At 44.8% G+C, this 26,852-nt stretch overlaps 1 protein-coding gene across 1 annotated transcript in view; it reads left to right on the top strand.

Moving 5' to 3' along the window:
* The window catches only part of GIPC2 (GIPC PDZ domain containing family member 2), a 60,071-nt gene extending 36,278 nt beyond the window's left edge, over positions 1 to 23,793 (top strand). The window contains exons 4-6 of the mRNA XM_075936325.2: positions 4,561 to 4,670; positions 6,574 to 6,655; positions 22,132 to 23,793. Coding sequence (XP_075792440.1) covers positions 4,561 to 4,670; positions 6,574 to 6,655; positions 22,132 to 22,283 — 344 coding nt within the window. The 3' untranslated portion in view covers positions 22,284 to 23,793. The remainder of the gene's footprint in view (positions 1 to 4,560; positions 4,671 to 6,573; positions 6,656 to 22,131) is intronic.
* Positions 23,794 to 26,852: the final 3,059 nt, after the last annotated feature.

A 26,852-nucleotide genomic window follows, 5' to 3' on the forward strand; every position in this document is an offset into this window, starting at 1 on the left:
AAAGGAATGAACAGGAGGAGAGGCTATTATGAGACTGAGAAAATGGACTTCCATATCCATCCTGCAACACCCACATCAGTCAACAGCAACAGTTCAGCTGCTTATGGGTTGATACATAAGAACAGTGCTGCCAACCTGACAGATAATATTCTGTCCTAAGTGGCATCGCCACTGTGCAGCTCAGACATGCTTCATCTAAGAGGTCTCAGGCTTTTTTCTGTAACCATTCTGCCGGGTAGGCCCAGCAGCAACCAGGGCCGGGTTCAATATCTGGGGTTCATCTCACACAGAACCAGCTCGAGCCCCCACCCTGTAGCCTGGGAAATTCACACACCCATGGGCGCCTCTGAGAGGCAATGCTTCCCCACTCTCAAGCACAGAGTCTGAGCGTAGAAAAGAAACATTTAATGAAACAGAGAGAGAAATCACATGGCATTAACTTGGGAAAATACCACAAACAGAGTTCATAGCCCAAACTATGAGCAAAGTCCAACACCCCAAAAGTCTCTGGAGTCCAGCAGCCCAAAATCTCCCAGAGTCCGACACCCCAAAAGTCACTGTCCCTGGTCAGTGCTGCCCAGAGTTCAAAAGTTCACCTGCAGGGTTCTATGGTGAAAAGGGGAGTAGTTGGGTTGATACGGGCACCTTACGTGGTCCGAGGCCGACAGCGCCACCTCTCCGTACGATTCTGCTGCAGCCTTTTACCATGAGCCACTCCGCCACGCTCCAACAGCTGTCTTGTTCCACTCCATCAGTCGCTCTGCTGGCTGGCTGCCAACCGTTCCCACCGGCTGCTCTGCTGGTCACTTGCTGCTGCTCCTACCGGGCACCCGCTGGTCATTCCCACCAGCCGCTCCTTCTGGCGTAAGCAGCTTTTTGCTAAATATTGTTTTTGGTAATTGTATGGCTGAGGGAAGGCAGAGTGCAGAGAAACTGACAGAACAGAGAAGGCAGTAGAGGCAAAACATCAAGAATATCAAGCAGGATGTGGGGAGCACAGTGTGATCCTGCAAAAAGCTAGAAAGAGCTTTAGAGTCTGTTCACTGAAGAGACTTGGAGCCTTGCATCCCCTTCACTCACGAAGTCCTGTGGGAATGTACAAGGTAGCATTAGGCATGTTGGGAATGTGAAAAATTTCCCACCAGCTACCTCTTTTCTTCCTAGACATCCCTAGGCTTATAGCTTACTTTTGCACCAGCTCAAGTATCTGTAGTGAGAAACATGAATCCCAGACTTCTGGCCCTTGTCATAAGCAGTGTGCAGAAGACATCACACATTGCAGCATATCTACTTATGGACCTACTAGTGGAGGATGATGACTCACAAGATTCAGGTTCCGAGGATGATGAATTGTTATATCATTAGGCGATGACAGGCCTGGTATGCACAGTGAATCATCACTTGGGGCTAGGGAAACCAGCTCTGAGTCATGGGATCTCATTGTCCTGCATTTGTCTCAGAGTACTTCAGTTGTAAGGGGTTACAAGTTGCTTGTGGATCACTGTGGCATTTCAAACATAAATGTGGGATGGTCTGGAAAGGTGCATGATTCACACACCTTCAGGAACAGTGGCCTGTACATGCTGGCACTTTCTTTCCAGACCACAAAATAACAGTGGGGAGTGTCAAAATGCTCATTGTGAACCTAGGTGACGCAGCCTATCCATTGCAAGCCTAGCTCCTGAAGCCTTACATAGGGTAGCTGGACAGAAGTAAGGAGTGGTTCAACAACAGGCTAAGCCACTGCTGAATGGTTGTTGAATGTGCCTTTGAGAGATTTAAAGGGAGATGGAAGCGTCTCCATGGCAAGCTGGATCTTTTGGAAGATCATATCCCCAAGCTGGAGGCTGCATGCTGCTGCTAATATAATTTATAAGGGCGAAGTTTTTGCCCGTGGATGGAGCCCTGAGGCACAGCACTTGGGCACACAGTTGGAACAGCCAGACACTTGTGCTGTCAGAGGAGCATATAAGGTGGCCATCAATATCAGGGAGGCTCTGAGGAACCATTTAGACAACAAGGGGGCCTGACAGTTCTTTGTGTTGGAGTTGTAAGTTAGGCATTCAGGCTAGAGCATTTGGTGTGGGTTATTTCACATAAAATAAAAACTCATGGAAACATGCATGACTTTTGACTTTGTCTTTGAAAACCTTGTATCTGTACAGATGTCCAGCTGTCAGAGCTGCTTTCACAGGGAGTAGAGTGTAAGAGGAAGAAACTATTACTGGATTGTAATGAGTTATGAGTGTACAGGACAGGTTGCTGGATAAAGGATTGTACCTTTGCAGCCTTGAATGGCGATGGAGGGGGATGAGAGCAGAGGAACAGTTGATGGGGAAAGAGTTCTTTGGTTTTGGTCTCTATTATTCATCAGGTTTTTACTCCTGAGGGCATCATTTGGGTTCTACATGAGCTGTCTCATTTCTGTGTTCATTATCCCTAGCTCATCTTTGCTCTCTAAGCTCTTTGTTGCTCTTTTTTCTCTGACTGACTTGTTGAAAGACCCAACACATCCTTCGCCAGATCCGCACATGTCCTTTGCTTCTTTTTACTCATTTGGCATGGTGTGCAGGTGTACGTAGCTGACTTCTCAAGGCCTGGTCTGTGGAAGTAACCTTTAACAATAGAGTGACTGTACTTTCCGTGATTAAAGTTTGTTACATTTTACTAAAATGCATGCCCCTGAAGAAAACTTCCCACTTTTTTGGATTAGCCTGGAGGCAAACACAGATCTCTGTAGACACTGTGATCATGGTGAGTTTTCAAAAGGGAGAGGGGGAAAAGGAAGGCTGGTTATGACTCCCCAAGAAAGTACAGACCATGGTTGTGCAGCAGTTGTACAAGGATCCCTGCTAAAGGTTAACAAGCAAACTTGGACTGTGCTTTTGGATGCGAGTTGGGGGGCACCCTGAAATTAATGCAGCAAAAGTGTGTGCTGCCTTGGGAAAGTGTCATAGCACAGGTGTGTGCCAACACAGCCCTGCCGTGGAATCTCTGTGATAAAAATAGTACATCAGGCGAATCTTCAGCACCATTTCCCAGGAAGGTTCTATTGCTATCCACATGTGCATCGTTGCAGTGTTTGGCCGTAATGGCAGACCTAGGGAGTGCTAATTAGCTCACAGAAATACAGCCTCTGGTCATCCCGTATTGCGGCCATCTCACCAACTGTATAGAACAATGTCCTGCTCAGCATGGCTGCCACTTGCTCAGCCTCCAACTTCACCCACCTGCACGGCCATGTACCCCACGTCCCTTCTGTTGCTTCAACACCCAGCATCTCTTCCACAGAGAGTTGCTGAGCATGCTCACAAACTGGTACTTGAGAACAATTCCTTGCTTGCTGGTGCACATTGTTACTGGATTGACCCTGACCTTCCGGCTCTCTTCATCAACTTGTGTCTGTATATCCAGGATGAGTATTTCTGTCTCTTTTCTCTGAGAACTATCCACAGTGTCCTTGGGTTTGATTGTGGGGTCCCCACCCAGGATTCTGTCTAGTTCTTCGTAAAACCAGCATGATTTGGGTGCCATATCTGACTGGCTGTTTGCCTCCTTTGCCTTCTCATAGGCTTGTTGGGAGTTCTTTGAGCTTGGCTGTGCATTGGCAGGGTATGTTGCTCATACCACTTCTCACCTGGGGGTCAAGAAATGTGACCGTATGTGTCCCAGTTCCTATGGGTCACTTGCAGCTCTGTTTACATCGATTCTTCACCTCATGCACTGATTAGATCCAAAAGCTCTGCATTGCTCCAAGCAGGAGCACATTTGGATTGATAGCCACCACCTCTGTTTCCTGAGAAGATGTCATGAGGATTATCACACATTGACCCACAGGAAATGGATTTAAAGTTCCCAGGGTTTGTAGGTGGGAGGGGAGCATCTGCTTACCTGTAAACCTTACGTGGCTGAAGGGCAGCCTAGTTTAAGGTGATGACCAGAGCGGCTAAATGGGGCATTATGGGATACATGCTGGAGTCCAATAAACTTGACAGAAAACTTACTACACGTTGAATGATTGTCAACAGCACAGAGACAAAAGTCCTTCGTGGAGCTGGAATCCGCAGGCCCTGAACTTTTACTAGCCTCTCAGGTCAAAAGGAGGCAACAATGTAATCCTTGAAGAAAGCTAAACCTATTGGGCTAAAACTTTGACCTGTTAGTGTGGACCACAATCCAGGATTGAGGTCAGTGAGAATTCTGCCTAAGTAAAAACTGCAGTACTTTACCAATGCCCAGTATGATATAATAAGTAATGATGTGCACAATATGCACAAATATTATAGAATGCACTGTGCCTTCATAGATGCATTTTTTCAAAGGAAAGTCTTAATTTTATTGTACAGTAATTTCTTTGTGCTTGTGAAGTAGGATTCCACAAGGGATCAGGTGTTCACAGGAGTGAATTTTTAATGCACAGTTGGGTGTCAAGTTATATCTAAAATATTGTAAATTGTAACTTCAAGTTGCTCTAGATTTTAAGTAGACCTAAAAGCTGAAGCTAATGAGTCAGCTAAAGCATAATGCACAATACATTTAACAGTTCTATTTTATTTATAGAAATGATTGAACCAAGGTTAAAAAGTGGAACTCTATCAGAGGCTAAAATTTCCAAGGGAAGAGAAACCATTCGACTGAGATCCAAAGGTCCTGCCACTGTGGAGGAAGTGGTAAGTTTATACTATGGTAGTAAATAGAGCCTTTAAAACCTTTAGCATATGTTACATTTACGCAGAACATCAGATTTATCCTTCAGCAAAGTTTATCTGGCAAAATGGGATTTTATTGAAAAATTCAACACAACAAAATGTCAGTGTTTTCTTACTCTGCTAAATGTCACTACAAGTTTGTTTAAAGCTACATTTGGTATTGATGTAAGAAATAAAAATAGTGGGTAACGGAACAAGGTGGCTCAACAGGAAATGTGTCATATTTACAGAAATTTAAAGCCAGGTTACTTGTGGCATACACATCAGTGCTTTGAACTCATGATTTTATTGCAGGTCTCACAGTATTTATTTTCCCTGGCCCCCCACTGCCCTTTTCAAGCTCTAATTCCAGGAACCATATGATTATATGAGAATTTCAACTTGCATGTTAACAAAACAGTTTCTAAACCAGGTGGCTGTGGAGAAAATCTGAAAAACATGAACCCCAGCAACTCAAAGCCCAGAAGGCAAATTAAAATAGTTAAAAGTTTATTATTTTAATAATTATTTTTAAGATCATTGTGATTTTTCTGAGGCATCTGATTCATGATTTTTGAATGTGTGGCATCTGCAATACAGATATTTATGTATACTGTGCAATATCTGACATTTTAAATCATTCAGAGATTATTAGATTGTTCTGTGTTTGTACAGCACCTAACACAGCAGGTCCTGGTCCATGAATAAGAGCTACATGTGGTAGTAGAAATAAATGTATTGCTAAAACTGATCAATACCCTTTATCAGGAATTTATAGGAATATCAAATTATCTTCGACCAAGGAAACATCTCTCTGCGTTAGCCTTCACTTTTAGTTATAGCTTATTAATGATAAAATATTAAAGGCATGTCCCATCTGTTTTCCAGCCGTATATGGTAAGCTAGCAATCGGGGCAGCCCGTGGACCTAGGCAAACTAGGCAGTTGCCTAGGGTGCCACGGGCCTGGGCGCCCCGTGATTACATCACGGCCATTGACAGCCATGCAGGCGGGGGCGCCAATCGCGCCTTCCGCCTAGGGTTCCAGCTGCCACAGCCGGCCTTCAGCAGCTCTGGCTAGCAATGGTACATCTTAACCAAAAGGTAGGTAAGTGTCACAAGGCTGGCCCTTTAAGGGGAGTCAGATGTCCTGCCTACCTGCAACAGGCTCTGCTGAAGGGAAAAAGCAACCCAGCTGTGTCTGGGGTTCGCTAATTAAAGCCATATCTACACTTCTAAGAAGAGAGATGTTCTGGAGGGCAGTCTTCTGGCATTTGATTTAGAGGGTCCTGAAGGCACCCCCGTTGGCCCCGTAACTCCTCGCAGTTGAGAGGAGTAAGGGAAGTTTCTCCCATCGATCTCCAACTGTGGGGCCACCCCAGAAAATTGATGCATGGTACATTGACTCTAGCTACACAATTCACATAGCTGGAGTTAAGTATCTTGAATTGATTTTACTCCGCCAGTGTGAAGAGTCAGCCCCCTCTGAGAGTGAATGACATATTTCTCACTTCATTGATGTCCATGCCGACAATGCTGAAATACTCAGCTCCGCCTGTCATGAAGGAAATTGAAATTTATTTCTTCTGCTTTACTTGTGCAGTCACCAGGAAGCCAAATGTTTTTCATTAACTGTATCATACTATAATTTCACCCTTGGCTTTTTTGGGGTAGGGTGAGGGAGGAGGAAAAATCTTAACTAAAATCCAAAACATTAAGGTTGAAGATTTGCTTTCAATGTATTTATAATAAAATGGGAATAAGTCAAATCCTAAAGGCAAAATTTGGATTAATTTGGGTGCCTGGTAATTTTTTAAATTTGTGACCAAATTTACAGCATTTTATATCTAGGATTTAAACTCTTTTATGTGTTTTGTTTCAATAAAGCCCTCTGAAATTGAAGAAAAAGCAATAAAAAAAGTAGACGATCTTCTTGAAATATACATGGGAATAAGAGATAGTGAATTAGGTGAGTATTTAACGTATTTAGCACTGCTATTTGATTAAATTAATTTCCTTTGCTTGGTTGTTGTAATTAATCTGTAACTAATCCTTCCTTCTTCAGGTAGTATATATATATATAGCTGTGTGCATTGTTGGATGGTGTGCATTATTGCTCTGGTTTCTACCACTAAGATATCTCCTTCAGTGGTCAAACATAAGTGTTAAAGGCTAGCGGTAAAAATGAGGTAGCAAAAACACAATTTTATGTTTTGTTACACTATTATACAGTTCTAAGCATCTAAGATTCCTTAGAGGTAGAAAGATTATCAGTTGTCATATATCTTTTTAATCAATATCTAATTTAATTTTTATACATTGACTATAAATTTGAGTAGTTGCCTACAGAAATTAAATATGAGGAAAAGATTCATTCAGAGAATTCCAGTCATTGTTCAACTAGGAACCACACCCCTCCATAAAATGCTTTATTATGGGGCTACACAACATGTTTCCCCCATGTAAGGACCCAATTCCAGCATGGGACTTGAACCTCATGCTAAAAGTTCTCATGGGCAAGCCCCTAGCCACGTATTCATTGTTATATCTGTCCATGAAAGTGGCCTTCCTTGTAGCAATTACCTCTGCTAGACGTGACGGGGAAATGACAGTCTTAATGACGGATCCCCCATACACAATATTCCACAAGGACAGAGTGGTACTATGGTCCCATCCCAAATTCCTCCCTAAAGCATTTACCTCATTCCACTGCAATGAACCCATATACTTACCCGTCCTCTTCCCAAAGCTGCACAAGGACAACAAAGAGCTAATACTCCATACCTTGGATGTTCACAGGGCACTTGCCTTTTCCCTGCAGCGTACAAAGCCCTTTTGCAAAACACTGCGACTGTTTGTTTCATCCGCAGAGAGGTCACAAGGGTTACGCATATCAAAACAAAGAATGTCAAAATAGGCTGAATCCTACATCTTAGCAGAATCCTACATCTTAGCAGGGAGAGAGCCACCACCCTGTACTCCAGAAGGGCTATGGCAGCTACTACAGCATTCCTTCACGGTGTCCCCACAGAACACATCTGCAAGACTGCCACATGGGCATCCATGCACACCTTCATGCAGCATTGTGCGTTCTAAACATTCGCAGATGTAGAGATGAGATTTGGCCACATGATACTCTCAGTCACAGACTCTCACCTGCCAAAGCTCCCTCCTCCATCTACGACAACTGCTTTGTAATCACCTGAAGGTGGAACACCCACAGGGACACTCCTCGAAGAAGAAGGGAAGGTTACTCACCAGGTGTAGTAACTGGAGTTCTTCGAGATGGTTGTCCCCATGGGTGCTTCACCACCCACTCTCCATCCCCCCTGCTTCAGACTCCAGCAAGTCTGGCTCAGAGAAGGAACAGAGAAAGTGGTCGGCTGCGCATGCACAGTAGCCACCCTAGATTGTACGCGCTGGCACTCCACACGCGCAGCTGGCCACAGAGCACTGCTCTCACAAATCTCCAATCAAGAGCACAGTGGCACTGACAAACCTGAAGGTGGAGCACTTACGGGGACAACCATCTCAAACAATTCCAGTTACTGTACCTGGTGAGTAAACTTCCCTAACCTCTATTACAGGTTGGATCTCCTTGGTCCAGCGCCCTCAGGACCTGACTGGTCCTGAATGAAGGATTTTGCTGGACCAGGGAAGGTCATTTCTTGGTTCCCCCTGTCACCAGTCCCCCAGTCATGGCCTCACTGCCAGCCTCCCACCAGCTTCCCCCTGCCTCCGGCCCCTCCAATGCAGGGCTCAAGGCCCCACTGTGGCAGCCCCATTGTTGGCACGCAGAACCCCATTGCTGGGCTCCCCGCTGGGGTTTAGCTGCTCCACAGGGTGTTAGCCCCGCTGCCTCTCAGCCTCACCGGGCAGGTCCACTTACACCTCATTTGCATTTTATCAGCAAAACCTGTACTCTCTTCAGTACTCCTGTTGCTAATACCCTTCTGCATGCCTGGTCATCTTTCTCCTTGACTTTTGTAACCTTCTTTGCAGTCCCCCTGATTCTCATATGTTCCTTTACGAATCTATCCAACATGCCTCTTTTAAAGGTAACAGCCAGCATGGATTTGTAAAGAACAAATCATGTTGAGTCAACTTGATCATTTTCTTTGATAGGATAACAAGTCTTGTGGATAAGGGAGAAGTGGTGGATGTGGTATACCTTTAGTAAGGCATTTGATACAGTCTCTCATTACCTTCTTATCAATAAACTAGGGAAATGCAAATTAGATGGGGCTACTATAAGGTGGGTGCATATCTGACTGTATACATGTTCTCAGAGAATATTTATTAATGGTTCACAGTCATGCTGGAAGGGCATAACAAGTGGGGTTCCACGGGGACTGTTTTGGGACCTGTTCTATTCTATATTTTCATCAACAATTTAGATGATGACACAGAAAGTATACTTTTTAAATTTGAAAATGATACCAAGTTGTGAGGGGATGCAAGTGCTTTGGAGGATAGGTTCATAATTCAAAATGATCTGGACGAAATGGTGTGAGGTAAATATGATGAAGTTTAATAAGGGTAAATGCAAAGTACTCCAGTTAGGGAGGAACAATCCATTTCACACATACAGAATGGGAAGTGACTGTCTAGGAAGGAGTACTGCAGAAAGGGATCTAGGGCCCAAAAGCTAAATATGAGTCAACAGTGTGACACTGTTGCAAAAAAAGCAAACATGATTCTGGGATACATTAATAGAAGTGTTGTGGGCAAGACATGAGAAGTCATTTTTCCGATCTACTCTGCGCTGATTAGGCCTCAGTTGGAATGTTGTGTCCAGCTCTGGGCACCACATTTCAAGAAAGATGTGGAGAAATTGGAGAAGGTCTAGAGAAGAGCAACAAGAATGATTAAAGGTCTAGAGAACATGACCTATGAAGGAAGACTGAAAGAATTGGGCTTGTTTAGTTTGGAAAAGAGAAGATTGAGAGGGAACATGATAGCGGTTTTCCGGTATCTAAGAGGGTGTCACAAGGAGGAGGGAGAAAACTTGTTCTTCCTTCCCTCTGAGGATAGAACAAGAAGCAATGCACTTAAACTGCAGCAAGGGAGGTTTAGGTTGGACATTTAACTCCAGACTTCAAAGAGGAGCTTCAGAATTGTCATTCATGCTTCAATTTAACACTCTTATGTATGGGTCTCAACAAAGATGCTAATTATCTCACCCATTACAAAGATAGCTTCCCCAATTATCACCCCTAATGTCATTACCTCACAGACACTAACCTTCTCCCCCACACCTCTCCTCTGTTCTTAAACCTGATTTGTCATTTTTATACGTGTTCACTTTTTTTTGATTGTATCACTTTGGTATATATGGCTGTGCCAATTTTCTTCCACATATTGATCTGAGGAAGTGGGTCTGGTCCACAAAAGCTCATCACCTAATAAACCATCTTGTTACTCTTTAAAGTGCTACATAGTTCTGTCTTTTGTTTAAGATAAAAGTAGTTTTTTTAAGCAGAACTTAGGCTGGTTTAAATAATTTACAGGTGGCAATGAAGCCTCCAAACAGTTAAATATACACTAAGTGCTAGCCTGTTGCTGTTTAGGAGTGAAAGTGCATAGAAGGTTGAATGAAAATGGTAAGCAGATCAGAAGACTCATAGCACATCAAAAGTACTACATGGTGTCAAAAGTGAAACTCACAGGGAACTTCACCTCACATGTTAAGAGTGAATGGGACTATATCAGAGAATAGGGAAAAGTGTGAACAACATTAGAGTAACTCTGAGCTATAGTCTAACAGGCCAACATAATTGACTTTTCAAGAGACTTCCATACTAACATCCCACTTATAAATAATTAAAAATTTTGGTTTTGGGCTGATATTTCCCAGGTTTGGCTTTTGCCTGAAGATCAATTGTTTTGGCAAAACATCCTTTTGAGAGTGAGAATGGGAAATGAATACACTTTCCTCTTTAGAATAAAATATTTCCAACTTTGTACTCTGCAACTATTCTTCTGTGAACCAGTAAGATTTACTTTCAAATCACACCTGTCAATGTCCATTTTTAATGTTTTGGCAAATACTGGTTTGTTTTTTTGTTGCAGTTATCTATTGAAAATTGCACTCTGTAAACATCAGTACATACTTCATGGAGTATTCTCACCGGGCCATAAGAGAGCTATTTAAAAAAAACAAAAACTACACTCTGGGTGTACATATGGCTAAATTAATTTCATGGTGAAAAATGTAATGAAAGTGCTCAGTGTATGAGGAGCTCTTGCTTTATTTACTGCTAAGGTATTTAAGGAATGAGGCAGGACTCTGTCTCACACATGCAAGAATGTTAGTGGTACATGAGAAAATCAGAAAGCATTTGATCTAACATAGGATTTCTCAACACATGGCCCGCGGGCCACATGTGGCCCACAGCCCATTTGTTTGCGGCCCACGGTGCTGTTTGGGTTTATGCGGGGCTCAACACATGGCCTGCGGGTGGGAGCCAAAACAAAAAAGTAGTCAATACAATGGTCTTCTGTTGATATGTGTTTTAGTAGTTAAATTCCTGGACTGTCATTGCTCATTAAAAGTGCTGTTATATGGGTGGAAATCGGGTAAATATTGCGTTTTATAATATCAGTGGAACAGACTTAAATGGGCCCTGCCTGTTGTGTAGTCTTGCCTTAATCATTGTATTCGTGCCCATCAGTGTGAAAGAGCTATTTATATATATTTACATACATATTTGCATGTATATGCAACTACACTTAAGTTGTGGCCCTCGGCATGTGCCATGAGTATCATTGTGGCCAGTACTTTTTTTGTCATGATACTGCCTGGTATGCAGTACCGGCACCTCCAGTCAGAGCTCAACAACTTTTCCCCTGGAGTACTGGCACTTTTTTTTTTTTTTTTTTTTTTTTAAATAAACAAAAAAAAGCACTGATTGTGGCCCCTGGAGCTTCCAGAGTTGAGTAGCCCTGGTCTAACATCTTGCACAGCCATTTAAGATAATCTAGTAAAGTAATTGAGCTCTACTGACACTAGAGGTCAGCCCCAAGCTGTTGTGAAAGTACACACCTATTCAGAAAGATCTGATTTCATAATATCAAATGTATAAGTGGCTTTAAAGAGAATAGATCATATAATGTTCCACGGAGGCACTGAAATTATGATTACCATTGAGCAAGGACTTTTATTACAAGCCCCTTTTCTGAAAAATCTCACTGACGGGGCTGAAATTTTTTCTGGGTATTTTTCAGCTCTATGGACATTTTTTTAAAAAAAAGCTTAGTTTAACCTCTAATTAGATATTTTTGATATGCTGTTTCTGCTGTTCGAATAACTCATTTTTAAAATTGCACTTAGCAGCAATATTCTGGTTTATTCCTCCCTTCTCATACAACTGTGCAGTTTAAACAGTGCAAATAACTATTGGAAGTTAGGGGAGAATCTCAACTAGGGCTGTAAACATTTTAGCAATTTCAATTTGCCAGGACTTATGCAAGGCTCCTTAGCTTTAATTTCCAAATTTTATGTTTGAGTTTCATATTTGAATGCACTCACAATAAAATTCAATCAAAACTGCTGCTTCAATGATTTTCACCCAGAGTAATCTTGTCAGTCATGGGTTCACATAATTCAGCTCTGGTTTACAAAAAGTTCATAAACATGAGTGAACTTGGAAGGAGTTTCATGTTAAGAAAACTTGAAATCCAGAGATGCTCATACGATTTTTGATCAGACAGATTTACAGACTCCAGTCCTGACTAGGGATGTAAAATCCTGTTCAGTTGGCCAATTGGTTAAACATATTATTAAACCACTTAACTGATTAAAAGGGTGGGCGGTGAAGGGGCTGGTCCAACCGGGCTGGAATGTGTCCCCCCCTGCCACATGCTGCTGGACTTTCCACAGGTCGGGGCTGCACTGACTGGGCTAATTCTAGGCTGAAATATTCTCCATCGTTGTGAATGTACCCTGAATTTGTGGCATCTACACAAGTATCTCCTTGGCTGTGCTGAGACTATCTTGCATAATTTTACAAGCACCCAGCATCCCTGAAATTATTTGCTGCAGCATTCTCCCTGAGGGTGTGTCTACACTTGATTCCTCCTTTGAGGGAGGAATGCAAATGTAGACATCCGAAATCGCAAATGAAGCGGGGATTTAAATATCTCGCACTTCGTCTGCATAATTGCGGACTGCCGCTTTTCCGCAATAGCGCTATTTCGGTACATCAAACTCGGTCCTTGCGGGGTTATTTGTAGAGAAAAGCCTTCCCTCAAAATAACCCTTAAACCTCATTTTTTGAGGAGTAAGGGTTATTTGGAGGGAAGGGTTTTCTCTCGAAATAACCCCGCAGGGACCGAGTTTGATGTCCTGAAATAGAGCCATTGTGGAAAAGCCATAATCTGCCATTATGCAAATGAAACACGGGATATTTAAATCCCCGCTTCATTTGCAATTTTGGATGTCTACATTTGCATTCCTCCCTCAAAGGAGGAATCAAGTGTAGACATACCCTGACTGCATAAAGCTGCTTCTGTGCTGACACCCCTTCATCATCCTTGCAGCTGGGGAAGGCAGCATGGCCAGGTCATCAGCAATCTCCAACTGCTTAAATAGGCTCTGGGGATATTTGGTAGCAGGCATACATTTAGAGCAGCCTTCTCTAATTTATCTTGCATTCTAGAAGACTAGCGCTCAGATGGTCCAGGATTGGGAGAGAACAAAAAGGACACATTTTTGGGTACGTTTAGACAGCAGTGCTATTTTGGGATATGTCCAGTATCCCGAAATAGTATTTTTCGCACCTTAACAGCGCGCCCATTAATTTGAAATGCAATTGAAATAACAGACTTGCTGTTCTGACATCTTGGTAAACCTTGTTCCATGAGGATTAAGGGACTTGTTGGAAGAGTGGTCTATTCCAAAATGTAGACCGTGTAGACCATGCCACTGTCTAGACAGTGCTAAATTTCAAAATAGACTGTCTTGAAGTAAGCTCAAAATAAGCTACTCAAATTGCGTAGCTTATTTCAAGCTAGTGCTGCTGAGTAGACGCATCCTTTGTGTCCTCAACCCCTCTGCTCTCTCCTTGCTCCGAACTCCACTGATTATTCCTTGGCAGAAACTGAGAATTGAGACCAAAATAATTGCCATAAATGTATCCATTTCCAATCTGAAATCTGTAACTCAGTCACATTTTCTCATACTCAGCTGTTATTTGAAAGTACGTGCTGGTCCACATGCAGGTACAGGGTTAATGCTGTTCCATTGGCAGAGCTTCAGCAGTCTGCTTTGTGCTTTTACAAGCTTGTGTACTAGATGTGCTAATAGTCTTAGATTGCAATATAGTGGCTTTAAATGGATACTTCATCCTAGCCTTCCAGGGCTTTACAGATATACTGTGGCCTAATTCACATTTTTCTATAGTTTTGTTCTCATATCTGCCTTAATATCATTACAGTTCAGCAGATCTTCCTAACTGATCTTGCTATAACATAATTCCAAAGGTTGCTTGTGTTCCTTTACTTTGAAATGATGTTAAAGAGACTTGCCTTTCAAAATTTCTAATGACAAATCAGATATTTTCTTCTCCCCACTGGATCTTCATTTGCACCCGAAATCTTTCCATGTTTAGTATCTTTTTACTAGTCCCTTTTGTAAATTGATTAAGTTTATCCTACACATTCTGGAGGGCTTTGTTTTCAAGCACTTGGCAGCTATTTTGAAAATTTTTATTCTGCTTTGTGTGGCAGAAGCCCTCAGCATCTTCCTTTTGGCTTGCAATTTTCTTACAACCAATTTTTGTCTATTCCTCTTCTGAATGAGAATATTTTAGATAATGCTGATAATTTCAGATAATGCAGAGAGCTATTTTCATCTACGGATCACAAAGTACTTTACAAACAAGGTAAGTATCATTATCCCTATTTTATATATAGGGAAACAGAGGCACAGAGAGATGACAAGACTAGCTCAAGGTGACCCAGCAGGCTGTTGGCCCAGCAGAGAAGGAACTTAGGTTTCCTGAGCCCCAGTCTGCGACCTTATTCATTGGGCCATCTTTGGGTACGTTTAAACAGCAGTGCTATTTTGGGATATGTCCAGTATCCCGAAATAGCATTTTTCGCATCTTAACAACATGCCCATTAATTTGAAATACAAATATCTCTGTTTGCTTCTCCATCTATTACTTAACCAACCTGGAGTGTTTTGCCCATAGTTTTCTGCCTGCTACATAGCAGGCAGATTTACTTTTTCCTGTCCTGGGTTTGAAGTCTTTCAGACATGATATTTTGAAGGGTTTTTTTCCTTGTCATATTTACAATGTTCCTTTTCAAATGCTGGCAAAGCTAAACATGCTCCTGTTTGGGGTCTGATTTACCCTGATTTCAGCAAGTGTTTGGAAACCAGTCTGCAGTTGCATACCTTTGTGTACAGATTGAACGTTGTTCTTTATTCTCAGGGCCTGTGAATTCTCCATTTCCACTGGTTACCCAGTGTCCACAAGCTTGGCTATTTTAAGCTCTGGCTTGCTAAAAGCTGTTTTGTGAAGCCCAGTTGATTAAATATGTTGCATATTTTGCATCTTCATCTCATAATTAAAGAAACTGGATTTATGATAAGTAGTTGGTGTCACAATGTGGCATAAAAATTCTGAATTCTTCTTCGAGTGATTGCTCATGTGCATTCCAATATAGTTGTGTGCGCGTAGCGTGCATGCACCATCGGAAGTTTTTCGCTCAGCAGTACCCTTAGAGCCAGCAGGGATCCCCCTTGAGTGGCGCCAGTATACCGGCTCATATATACCCCTGCTTGTCCCCTCACCCACTCAGTTCCTTCTTACCGCCATGACAGCCATTGGAACAACCCTCAGCTCCTCAACGTGATTGTTGTCTTCATTGTTCTTCAATCTTTAGTTAATCTTCAGCTAAGTGTCTGCAATTTAAGTTAGAGTTTTTTGTTGTTTTCTGTTGATTGCTTCCTGCTGCGGCGTGCAGTGCTCCTATGGCAGGGCATGCCCTGCCCACAAGGCTTTACGCCCTGCAAAAAATACAATAGGCCTATGCCGTGCGGTGACCTGCACTCATCGTGCTTAAAGTGTCTGGGAGAAGCACACCTTACAGAAGCCTGTAAAATCTGTAAGGCCTTCAAGCCCAGGACGAAACATGAGGGAGTCGCTCCTTAAGATCCTCCTCATGGAAATGGATCTCCGACTGGCACCAGCATCAGACTTGGCACTGGCCTCCCAGAGTTTACTGCTCTCAGTGCGCAATGGTTCCGCGCACCATGCCTCTCCAGCACCGCAGTGCCCCGGCACCGCTCTCAATCGCTGGCGCCTCAGAAGAAGAGGCAGCCCAACGGGTCGGTCCCCGCCTAGGCACACACCCTCTGTGCGCCCTCCAGTGGGGCATGCGGCACCGATGAGCCTTGAGCCCAGGCCTTCTAAGTTGGGCAGGCTTGCCTCCCAGCGAGGGGGCATCAGCTCTCTGGAGGACTTCCCAGAGCCATCCACACTGGAGGCCTTGGAGGCAATGAGGATTCTAATTGAATCCTTCCCCTTCCCTCCTCCTCTGACTCCAACACCCTCTAGGCAGCACAAGGAGCTTGGCATTGATCGCCTTCCGGGGCCACCAAAGACATGGTGCATGAGGGCAGACATCACTCAGCCCCAACGGCATCTCGTGCGGCACCGGCCATCGAGTTACCAACATCCCCGGTGCCATCCAAAGACACGGCACCGGACTCAGTGCAGCGACATCGCCCAGTGCCATCACCACCCCGGGTCCCATCAGCACTTACCTCCGTGCAGGACCCCAACGTGGCCATGCCTCCTCCATCGCCTTGGCACAGTGGCAAACCAGAGTCCATGTCTCGGCGCACCGCAACTCCTTCGGCATCCACATCGGCACCGCCCTGGTCCACCTCGGAGTATTCGTCCAACTCCGAGGCAGAATCTGTCCGGTCCTCAAGGGCCTCCAGGTCTCGCTCGCAATACCGCTCCCACTCTCGGCACCGCTTCCAGCACCGTAGTCCTCCGCTCCCATACCAGCAACAGTGGGCTCAGCCAGTTCTGGTGCTCATGGGTGCAAACATGGCCCCCTCAGCTTCTGGGGCAGTGGCCCTTCTGGACTCCCTAGGCTTATCACCAGAGCCAGGGCACAGACCCCCCCCGCCCCCCGACTGGCTTCCGTCTCTTCAGGGCCCCGAGTTCCTCCGTCGGCGACACCTCTGGTCAGGTCCCCCACCTCGAGACAGAGCCCTAGTGAGGCTCTGCTCCCCCATTCCCTGCTCTGTGCGTCTCCTGCCGAGGCGCAGCTTGGCCATTTTTAAAAATGGTGCCACAATGCCAAGCCGCGCATGACCCTGCCCCCTCCAGCTTGCTGTGCATGACCCCAACCCTGGCGCAGCCCCTTCTCCTCCCGGCGCTGCCGCCCGGGCCGACAGCTTCCCTTCTCCAGCTGGGGTCAGCTTGTCGGCCTCTCACTGGAGTCCCTCGGCCTGGTGGGGTCTTCTGGCGGGGCCATAAGAGCCGGCAGCGGCCCTACTGGCTCCGGTGCAGAGCGCACGTGTATGCTTCCCCTCCGTCCCGGGCTGGCAGAGTGGTGCCCCAGAAAGTGTGGTGCACTACGCGACTGCGTACTCCGTGTATGCCTAAGGACGGCCCTGCTGACACCTTTAGAGTGGCTCCACCAGTTAACAAAACAGTGGCCAAAATCTCCAAAGCCTTGTAGCAAACCCCCGCCTCCATTCCTCCAATGGATGAGCATGTGGAAAGGAGGTACTTTGTCCCCCAAGAGGGTGACGAAAACCTCTCTCTTCTCTCATCCTCCCCCAGGCTTCTTGGTTGGTGCAAGCCATTAATCAAAGGGAGAGACAAGGGCAGCCTGCTGCCACCCCTAAGAACAGGGAGGCCAAAAAGTCTGACCTGCTGGGATGGAAGGTCTATGCGTCTGGGGGGCATTCAATATTGCATTGCCAACCAGCAAGTCCTCTTGTCCCATTACACATACAACACCTGGGTGTCCATGGACAAGTCCTTAGGGACTCCCGCTCGGAGTACAAGGCTCTTCACGGAGAGGGGAGAGCAATCTCCAGGGCGGCTCTCCAAGTGGCTCTCGACATGGTGGATGCTGCAGCTCAAGTGATGGCCACTGAGGTGGTTCTGCACCATAGCTCATGGCTCCAGGGTTCTGGGGTGCCACTGGAGCTCCAAAACACCATTCAGGACCTCCCGTTCAAGGGCCCCTGGCCCTTTTCAGAGCAGACTGACCAGAGGCTTCATAGCCTCAAGGATACCAGGGTGGCATTCAAGTCCTTGGGCCTGCACACTCCTGCTACCCAGAGGCGTACCTACTCAAATAGGAATGTTCCTAGAGTGCCTCCCCAGGGCCCACGCCCCGACTTCGCCCACCATAGGAGCAGGAGTGGCAATGGCAGGAATGACAGGCGCCAGCCGTGCCCAGCCCCCAACAATAACCAGGGGCTCCCTAACAAGCCTTCAGGGCCCCGTCAGAGGTTTTGACGGGACCCTCGAGGGCATCTTACCAGTCTCCTCCTTACTTTTCTGGGACCGTTTATCCCATTTCCTCCAGGCCTGGCAGTCTGTTACATCGGACCGATGGGTGCTGGAGATAGAGGAAGGGGTTATATAAACCCTTTCTACTTGCCCCCTCCTTCCCAACCCTCTACCCTGTCCCTTTTCAGGGACCCCTCTCATGAGGGGTCTTCTACAGGCGGAAGTAAATCATCTCCTCACGCTAGGGGCAGTGGAATGGGTTCCCCCTGAGTTTTGGAACAGGGGATTCTATTCCTGTTACTTTCTGATTCCAAAGGCGAAAGGGGTCGTCCTTCATCCCATTCTAGACCTCAGAGCTCTAAATTCCTTCATCGTCAAGACAAAATTCAAAATGGTGACTCAGGCATCCATTATCCCTTCCTTAGCCCCCAGAGACTGGTACGCTGCCCTCGACTTAATTTCAGTTACCTCCTGCCATTGAAGGTTCCCACGGTTTACCGTGGGCCTGGACCATTACCAATTCACAGCTCTCCCCTTTGGTATTTCTATGGCCTCTTGGGTCTTCACCAAATGCATGGCAGTGGTGGCTGCCGAGCTCAGAAAAAGGGGTGTCCAGGTGTTCCCCTACTTAGATGATTGGCTCCTAAGGGGTGGGGGGAGTCAGAGACTCAGATGAGAGCCTTCATCACCACAGCCCACAAACTCTTTGAAGACTTAGGCCTTCTGTTGAATCTGGACAAATCGACCCTGACTCCTACCCAGTTGATAGAGACCTCCAGATGCAAGGTATGTGGTCTGTGGATGAAACCTCCCTGCATATCAATGTCAGGGAGCTCCAGGTAGTCCGATTGACTTGTGCGGTTTTCCTTCCCCACCTGAGGGGCAAGTCTGTCCTCGTTCTGTCGGACAACATGACAGCAGTGGCGTACATAAACAAGCAGGGTGGGGCCAATTCCCCTCACCTGTGCTTGGGGGCGATCTGCCTGTGGGACCTCTGCATCGAGGCGGACATCCACCCAATGGCCTCCTATCTCCCAGGCTCCCACAAGGTCCTGGCGGATAGGCTGAGCAGATCGTTTGTGGGTCACGAGTGGTCCCTGCGCTGGGATGTAGCCCATTCCATCTTCCATGCGTGCAGGTCTCCGCACCTGGACCTGTTCGCCACGGGGCAGAACAAGAAGTGCCCACATTTCTGCTCCCTCATGGGTCAGGGGCAGGGTTCCTTAGGGGATGCTCTCCTCCTCCCTTGGCTGTGAGGCCTGTTGTATGCCTTCCCGCCTTTTCCGCTAGTTCACAAGGTCCTCCTAAAAGTGCGGGAGTTCAGGGCGTCCCTGATTCTAATTGCCCCAGCATGGCTCAGGCAACATTGGTTCGTGACCCTCCTCAGCCTCTCCTGCGAGAGGCCCGTATCCCTCCCACTGGTCCTGGACCTGATATCCCAGGACTCGGGCAGGCTCTGCCACCCGGACCTGCAATCACTGCACCTGATAGCGTGGAAGCGCCGTGGTTAACGGCAAAGGAGCTCCAGTGCTCTGAACAGCAGGGGAGGTTTAGATTGGACATTAGGAAAAAATTCCTAACTGTCAGGGTGGTCAAATATTGGAATAAATTGCCAAGGGAGGTGGTGGAATCTCCCTCTCTGGAGATATTTAAGAACAGGTTAGATAGACATCTGTCAGGGATGGTGTAGGTGGAGCTTGGTCCTGCCTTGAGGGCGGGGGGCTGGACTCGATGACCTCTTGAGGTCCCTTCCAGTCCTATGATTCTATGATTCTATGAACAGGTTCAGGATGTCCTCCTGGGAAGCAGAAAACCCTCTACCAGGGCCACGTATCTGGCTACGTGGAAGCGGTTCTGCTGTTGGGCTTCCCAGAAGGGGGTGAACACAAGATGGGTTCAAATCCCCCTGATCCTAGATTACCTGTTGGACCTTAGGCTCCAGCATCTTTCTTCCTCCTCCATCAAGTTTCACCTGGGAGCCATCTCAGCCTTCCACCTGAGGGAAAGGGGGAAAACCCTATTTGCCAATCCAATGGTCATCAGGTTCCTGAAAGGGCTGGACAGGCTGAATCCTCATGTCCACCATCCTGTTCCCCAGTGGGACCTAAACTTGGTTCTCCCCAAATATATGGAGCCCCCGTTCGAACTGTTAGTGACGTGCTCCCTCCTGTACCTATCTTATAAGGCAGCTCTCCTGTTGGCGATTACTTCCACCATGAGGATATCTGAGCTTAGGGCACTCACATCAGATCCCCCCACACGGTATTTTTTAAGGATAAGATTTAGCTCTGCCCTCACCCGGCTTTCCTGCCGAAGGTGGTGTCATCCTTCTACACCTCCCAGGACATCTTCCTGCCAGTTTTTTTGCCCTAAACCTCATGTATCTGGGAAAGAGCAGGCTTTACACACTCTAGACGTCCATAGGGTGCTAGCCTTTTATTTAGAGAAGACCAAACCTTTCCAGAAGTCGCCACAACTTTTAGTGGCTATCGCAGAGTGCATGAGGGGCCAACCCATGTCCACCCAGCGGATAGCCTCTTGGATAACCGCCTGCATCAGGGAGTGCTACAGCCTAGCGGGCGTTTCGGCTCCGCTTCTTAGAGCGCACTCCACAAGGGCAGCGCTTTCATAGCACTGGTTCCCAGTCTGGACATCTGCAGAGCCGCCACATGGTCCTCCGTCCATACATTTGCCAACCACTATGCACTGCCGCATCAGGCCAGAGGGGACGCTGCTCTGGGTAGGACCCTCCTCCATTCCTCTGTAGTTTCATCGTCCAGCCAGCCTCCTTACGTTCTGCTTTGGAGTCACCTATATTGGAATGTGCATGAGCAATCACTCGAAGAAGAAAGAACAGTTACTTACCTCGTAACTGTGATTCTTCAAGATGTGTTGATCATGTGCATTCCAAAACCCCGCCCACCGCCCTTTATCTGGAGTATGCCGGTAAGAAGGAACTAGTGGGGAGGGGGCCAGCAGGGGTATATATGGGCTGGTATACCAGCGCCACTCCAGGGGCTCCCTGCTGGCCCTAAGGGTACTGCTGAGGGACATACTTCTGACGGCGCATACACACTGCGTGCACACACCTATATTGGAATGGACATGAGCAATACATCTCGAAGAATCACAGTTACAAGGTAAGTAACCATTCTATCCCGGAAAGACTTTGTGTTGTGCCACATCTTATCTGGTTCTTTACCCCAGACCTGGATTTACTTTCACAAGACACTACAGTTAGTAGTTAAACATACTGGCTACATCTAGACTGGCATGATTTTGCGGAAATACTTTTAACGGAAAAGTTTATCCGTTAAAAGTATTTTCGCAAAAGAACGTATAGATTAGCAAGGATGCTTTTGCGCAAAAAGTGCCGTTTTAGCCATCGGAGCTTTTTTGCGCAAAATAATTTTTCCCTGTTTACACAGTATTCTTGCGCAAGAGGGCTTTTTCCCGAGCGGGAGCGTGAAAGTATTTGCGCAAGAAGCACTGATTTTGTACATTACAAAGTCAGTGCTCTTGCGCAAATTCAAGCAGCCAGTGTAGACAGCTGGAAAGTTTTTGCGCAAAAGCAGCCACTTTTGCGCAAAATCTTGCCAGTCTAGACGCACTCACTGAGTCTGTGCTGAGCAAAAGAAAAATGAATCAGAACTAAATAGAACACAAACAAGATCCAGAAGTATTTGTCCCTAGGAATATGATTGTGCTCTCCAGCATAGCAGAGCATTCATTATTAAGGGAGAGATCTAGGACCATGAATCCTTTTGATTTTTTTGGGACTTGTGCTTCTGAATCCTGCTAGATGCATTTAAAAATCTCCCCTTTCTAAGTGTTTAAAATATATTATTTTGGAATGTCACAATGAGCATGTAATGTAATTGTAATTTTGTTTTTGTCTTTCTGTATATCTGTGTTGGGGAGATGGTAATTTTTGTTTGGTTTTGTTTGTAAGCTGCCACAATGGTAGAAGCAGGAAAAGGCAAGAACAATCCAGATGAATTTGCTGTTGCACTTGATGAAACTCTTGGAGACTTCGCATTTCCAGATGAGTTTGTTTTTGATGTATGGGAAGCCATAGGTGATGCTAAACAAGAACAATTTTAATGAGAAATGTACAGTTTATTAATCACCAAAGATAACACACTTGTTTTTAAACAATTACAGGATCAGAATTTCAGTTTATTAATGAGACGTATGAGTTCATTATGCATATTTTTGAAATATTCCCCTTTCAACTCTTTTGCAGAGGAGTATTTTCTGGGAATGTGTTTTGAAAAACCTTGTATAGCATCCAGCTATACATTTAAAATCACTTAACCTACTTTTATAAATTAATATATGGAACAGTTCCATGGTATGTGTTTAGTATTCCATTAATCCAGTATTTTTTCATATGTGCGGTATATTACCAATATTTTGCAGCTCTCTAAAGAGATATTAGACATATATAATAAAGAGCTAGAGCTATTTTATCCTTTTTTAAAAAAAGATTTATAAAACATGATAATATGAAAAAGTACTCAGATGTGCTATGACTTAATAATAACCAATCATGTACACTTAGCTTTACATCTGTTCCCTTCTTACCGGTAAAAACAACAGGTAGTTCTGCGGCACCATAGAGACTAACAAAAATATATACTGTAGAATCATGAGCTTTTGTCAGTAGAACCCACTTCTTATCTCTGTGTATGAAGGAGTGCTTGTCTTTACAGAAAATTGGAAATTTTATATGAGTGAGGTTCAAAAAAATCTTCACCCTCCTCATGATTGGGACTTCATTTGAGATCTGAGACTGTTTGAATGGATATGATTTGTTTTAATTTGGTGTATAATATAAATTGCCTAATATTACAATGGGCTATTAGAAATACTACACCAAATTTATATATCAGTCTCTGTCTGCCATATTGCTGCATCATAGTCTTGGAGTCAAACATACACTTGAGTGTTCTGGTGAATCAGAATCTTGGTTTCTACTCTTTGTATGGCTTTTTCATGAAAATGGGAGAGAGGAAAAAATTAAAAATAAATTAAAAACAAGAAAATATGATTAGTAAAACTACAAAAAAGTTGCAGCATGGAGCAAAGGCCAGGTTTTTAGAACCTCAAGCTACTTTTAACTCATTTTAAGATTGATTGGATTTCAAGTTGTCCGTGTCCTTCTAGACTTAGAAAATCATGTTATACATAAACACATTCTTATCTCTTTTTATATTTCACTAGTAAAACCTGTGCTTATTAAAGAAAAAATAACTTAAAAAAAATCCAATTTATCTATATGTACTCCTATGTTTACTTTTTGTAGTCAGTCCATTTCAATTTTGTTTATATTCAGGTTTCAGTGTTGCAATGTTTGGATTTTAAACAAGGCATAAGGATACTTATTTGTTCAGAAATAACTGTTTTTGCATTAAGATTTTTGGGTTTGGTTTCTGTTGTGGAAATATATTGATCCTGGAATTTAAACATGGGCTGAATGATGGATGACAAGATCCATTTAAAATTAAATTGAAAAAAAAAGTGGGACCTTATCTGTGCAAGTACTATAGCTTTTCAATGTTCTTTTATATTTGAATGAGCACATATAATAAAATACTATTCCAAAAATAAACTTTTCTAAATGTCTTTTTTTTTTTAAACCTGGAAATGGTCAGCAGAAAAAGTTTCTTTCGTCATCTTCCTGTGGCTGATTGAAATGGATATAACAAGAGCTCAGGTATCACATGCTAATTAAATGTTTCCAAAAATATGACACTTACAAAATGGTACAGCCTGTACTAGAATCTGAAAGCTGCTGTTTTGGGAACTGACTCATGGCTCTTGGTTGCTAAAGTAATGAAAATGGTACTCTTGGTATCCACGGAAATGGGCTTAAACAGCTAAGAAGACACACTCGTTGCCTACACTGTTTCATCCAGCATTATATAAAAATGGTATCTTGAGTTTGGTATCTCAATAACACATATGAAATAGGTAGCATAGATATCTGACTTAGTAGCTGATTTGCATTTTCATATATACATCAATGTGACATCAGTGAAAATCGAGATCCCTAGTTTCTGCAAGATAATCTATGTAAAATCCTGTTTAATTGGTTAATCAGTTAGGGTATGTCTACACTTGCACCCTATCTCAAGATAAGGATGCAAATGTAGTGTACCAAAATTGCTAATGAAGCGCGGGATTTAAATATCTCACGCTTAATTAGCATAATCACGTCTGGCCGCCATTTTGAAATCCTTCTCTTGAAATAACTGTTAGTCATCATACAATGAGGTTTAACAGTTATTTCAGGAGAAGGGTTTTCTCTCGAAATAATGCTGCTACACGGGGCGTTTTATTTTGCAATAATGCGATTTCAAAATAGCGTCCGGACGCAGTTATGCTAATTAAGTGCGGGATATTTAAATCCCGCGTTTCATTAGCAATTTCAGTACACTACATTTGCATCCCTATCTCGAGAAAGGGAGCAAGTGTAGACATACCCTAACATTATGTTTGACCAGTTAACCTGCTGGGCTAGATTGCCCCCCTCCCCTACCAAGGCCAGGATGGAGTGGCCCCCCACCTGCCACAGGGTTGCTCCGGTCAGCTGCATCACAGGCAGGGATTGCTTCAGCTACACTAGAGCAACCCCTGTCTGCGATGCACCAGGATCCACCACAGACAGGGCTGGACTAGAGCAGCCCCTGTCTGTGATGGGCCCCCCATAGGGCTGGAGCAACCCACTGCCTGCAGCAGGTGGGGAACTGCTCCAGCCACCACTGGTTAACAGTTAACTGGAACTGATTAACCTTTCACATCCCTAGCAGAAATATCTTAAAGGGGGCAGGTAATTATTTTTCATGATTCTTTGTAATGGTGGAGTTAGTAAAATAATTTGCCCTAACCAATGAGATATACTTGCAGTGCTATACTTAATAATGATGAGAGGGTTCCTTTAATTTCCCCTGAGAATAAGTACATGACAGCAATAAGTGTCAGTTCTTTTCAGATGATGGGCAATATAAGAACCTTCAAAGTTCTTTTCTAAATATCCTTTTAATTTAATAGAGATTCAGACTTGAGCGGAATCATGGGTGTCTGCCTCAAAAGCATGAAGCATCTGTGTGTTGAGATGGAAATTTGTGGTCTGCAGAGAGCTGGCAGGCCACATGTTATGGGGTTCTCTTTGCTTTCCAGCTATTTATTGCATTGAAAATGGTATAAATTGCAAACTTCTTTATGTAAATAATTGTTTTAGTTGCTGTGATAAGAACATAAGAACGGCCATACTGGGTCAGACCAAAGGTCCATCTAGCCCAGTATCCTGTCTGCTGACAGTGGCCAATACTAAATGCCCCAGAAGGAGGGAGCACAACAGGTAATCCTCACCTGATCCCTCCCCTGTCACTCATCTCCAGAGAAACAGAGGCTAGGGACACCATTCCTACCCATCCTGGCTAATAGCCTTTGATGGACCTAACCTCCATGAATCTATCTAGCTCTTTTTTGAACCCTATTAAAGTTCTAGCCTTCATCACATCCCCTGGCAAGGAGTTCCACAGGTTGACTGTGCACTGAGTGAAGAAAAACTTCCTTTTGTTTGTTTTAAACCAGCTGCCTATTAATTTCATTTGGTGACCCCTAGTTCTTTTAATGTTGGAATAAGTAAATAACTTTTCCTTATTCATTTTTTTCCATTCCAGTCATGATTTTATAGACCTCTATCATATCCCCTTTTAGTCTCCTCTTTTCTAAGCTGAAGAGTCCAGTCTTTTTAATCTTTCCCGTTCCAAAACCCTAATCATTTTTGTTGCCCTTTTCAAAACCTTTTCCAATGCCAACACATTTTTTTGAGACGAGGCGACCACATCTGTACGCAGTATTCAAGATGCGGGCATACCATGGTTTCATATAGAGGCAATAAGATATTTTGTCTTATTCTCTATTCCTTTTTTAATGACTACTAACATTCCATTTGCTTTTTTGACTGCCACTGCACACTAAGTGGATGTTTTCAGAGAACTATCCACAATGACTCCAAGATCTTTCTCTTGAGTAAGATGTTAAATGAAACACAAACTGTCCATAAACTCTCCTGTAGATGTGGTTCATGCTGTGGAAAAAGTGAGAACCCTAGATTTTTTCTGTGGGTAAGTGTGATGGGGTGCCGGGCTCCTGCGCGGAGAAGCGTGCGGCACTCCACTTTCTCCGGCCAGCCAAGGGCGGGGAAGCCTCTGGTGAGGAGGACACAGCTCCAGCCACGGCAGCGGAAGGAGCCGGGCTCAGGGCACAGTGCAGGGTACGGGCTGCGCCTTGGCGAGCATGCCCAGGATGTACTGGGGCAGCCAGGGGCTGGAAAGTCTCTGACGGGGCTTCCCTACGTCTGATGTCATTACCCTGCGCCCCAGGAAGAGGGCGGGGCCAGGAGAAGCGGGCCTTTCAAAAGATGCCCGGAACAAGAAAGCAAGGGGGAGGCGAGCCCCGGGAAGAACGCTGGAAGGACCAGGGCAAGGTGGCTCGAGAGCCGGAACTGACGTGGAGGACCAGGAGGAAGTGACCCAGGACGGGGAACAAATACCCCGACGTTTGGTGAGTTTCGGGGCACGCGCCACCAACCAGGTGGCACTAAGGTGCTGCTGCCTTTAAGGGTCCTCGGTCGGCACCCGGAGTGGGGGTGGGCCTGAA

This window comes from Pelodiscus sinensis, chromosome 9 (assembly GCF_052426305.1).
Source record: "Pelodiscus sinensis isolate ZL-2025 chromosome 9, ASM5242630v1, whole genome shotgun sequence".
Lineage (NCBI taxonomy): Eukaryota > Metazoa > Chordata > Testudines > Trionychidae > Pelodiscus > Pelodiscus sinensis.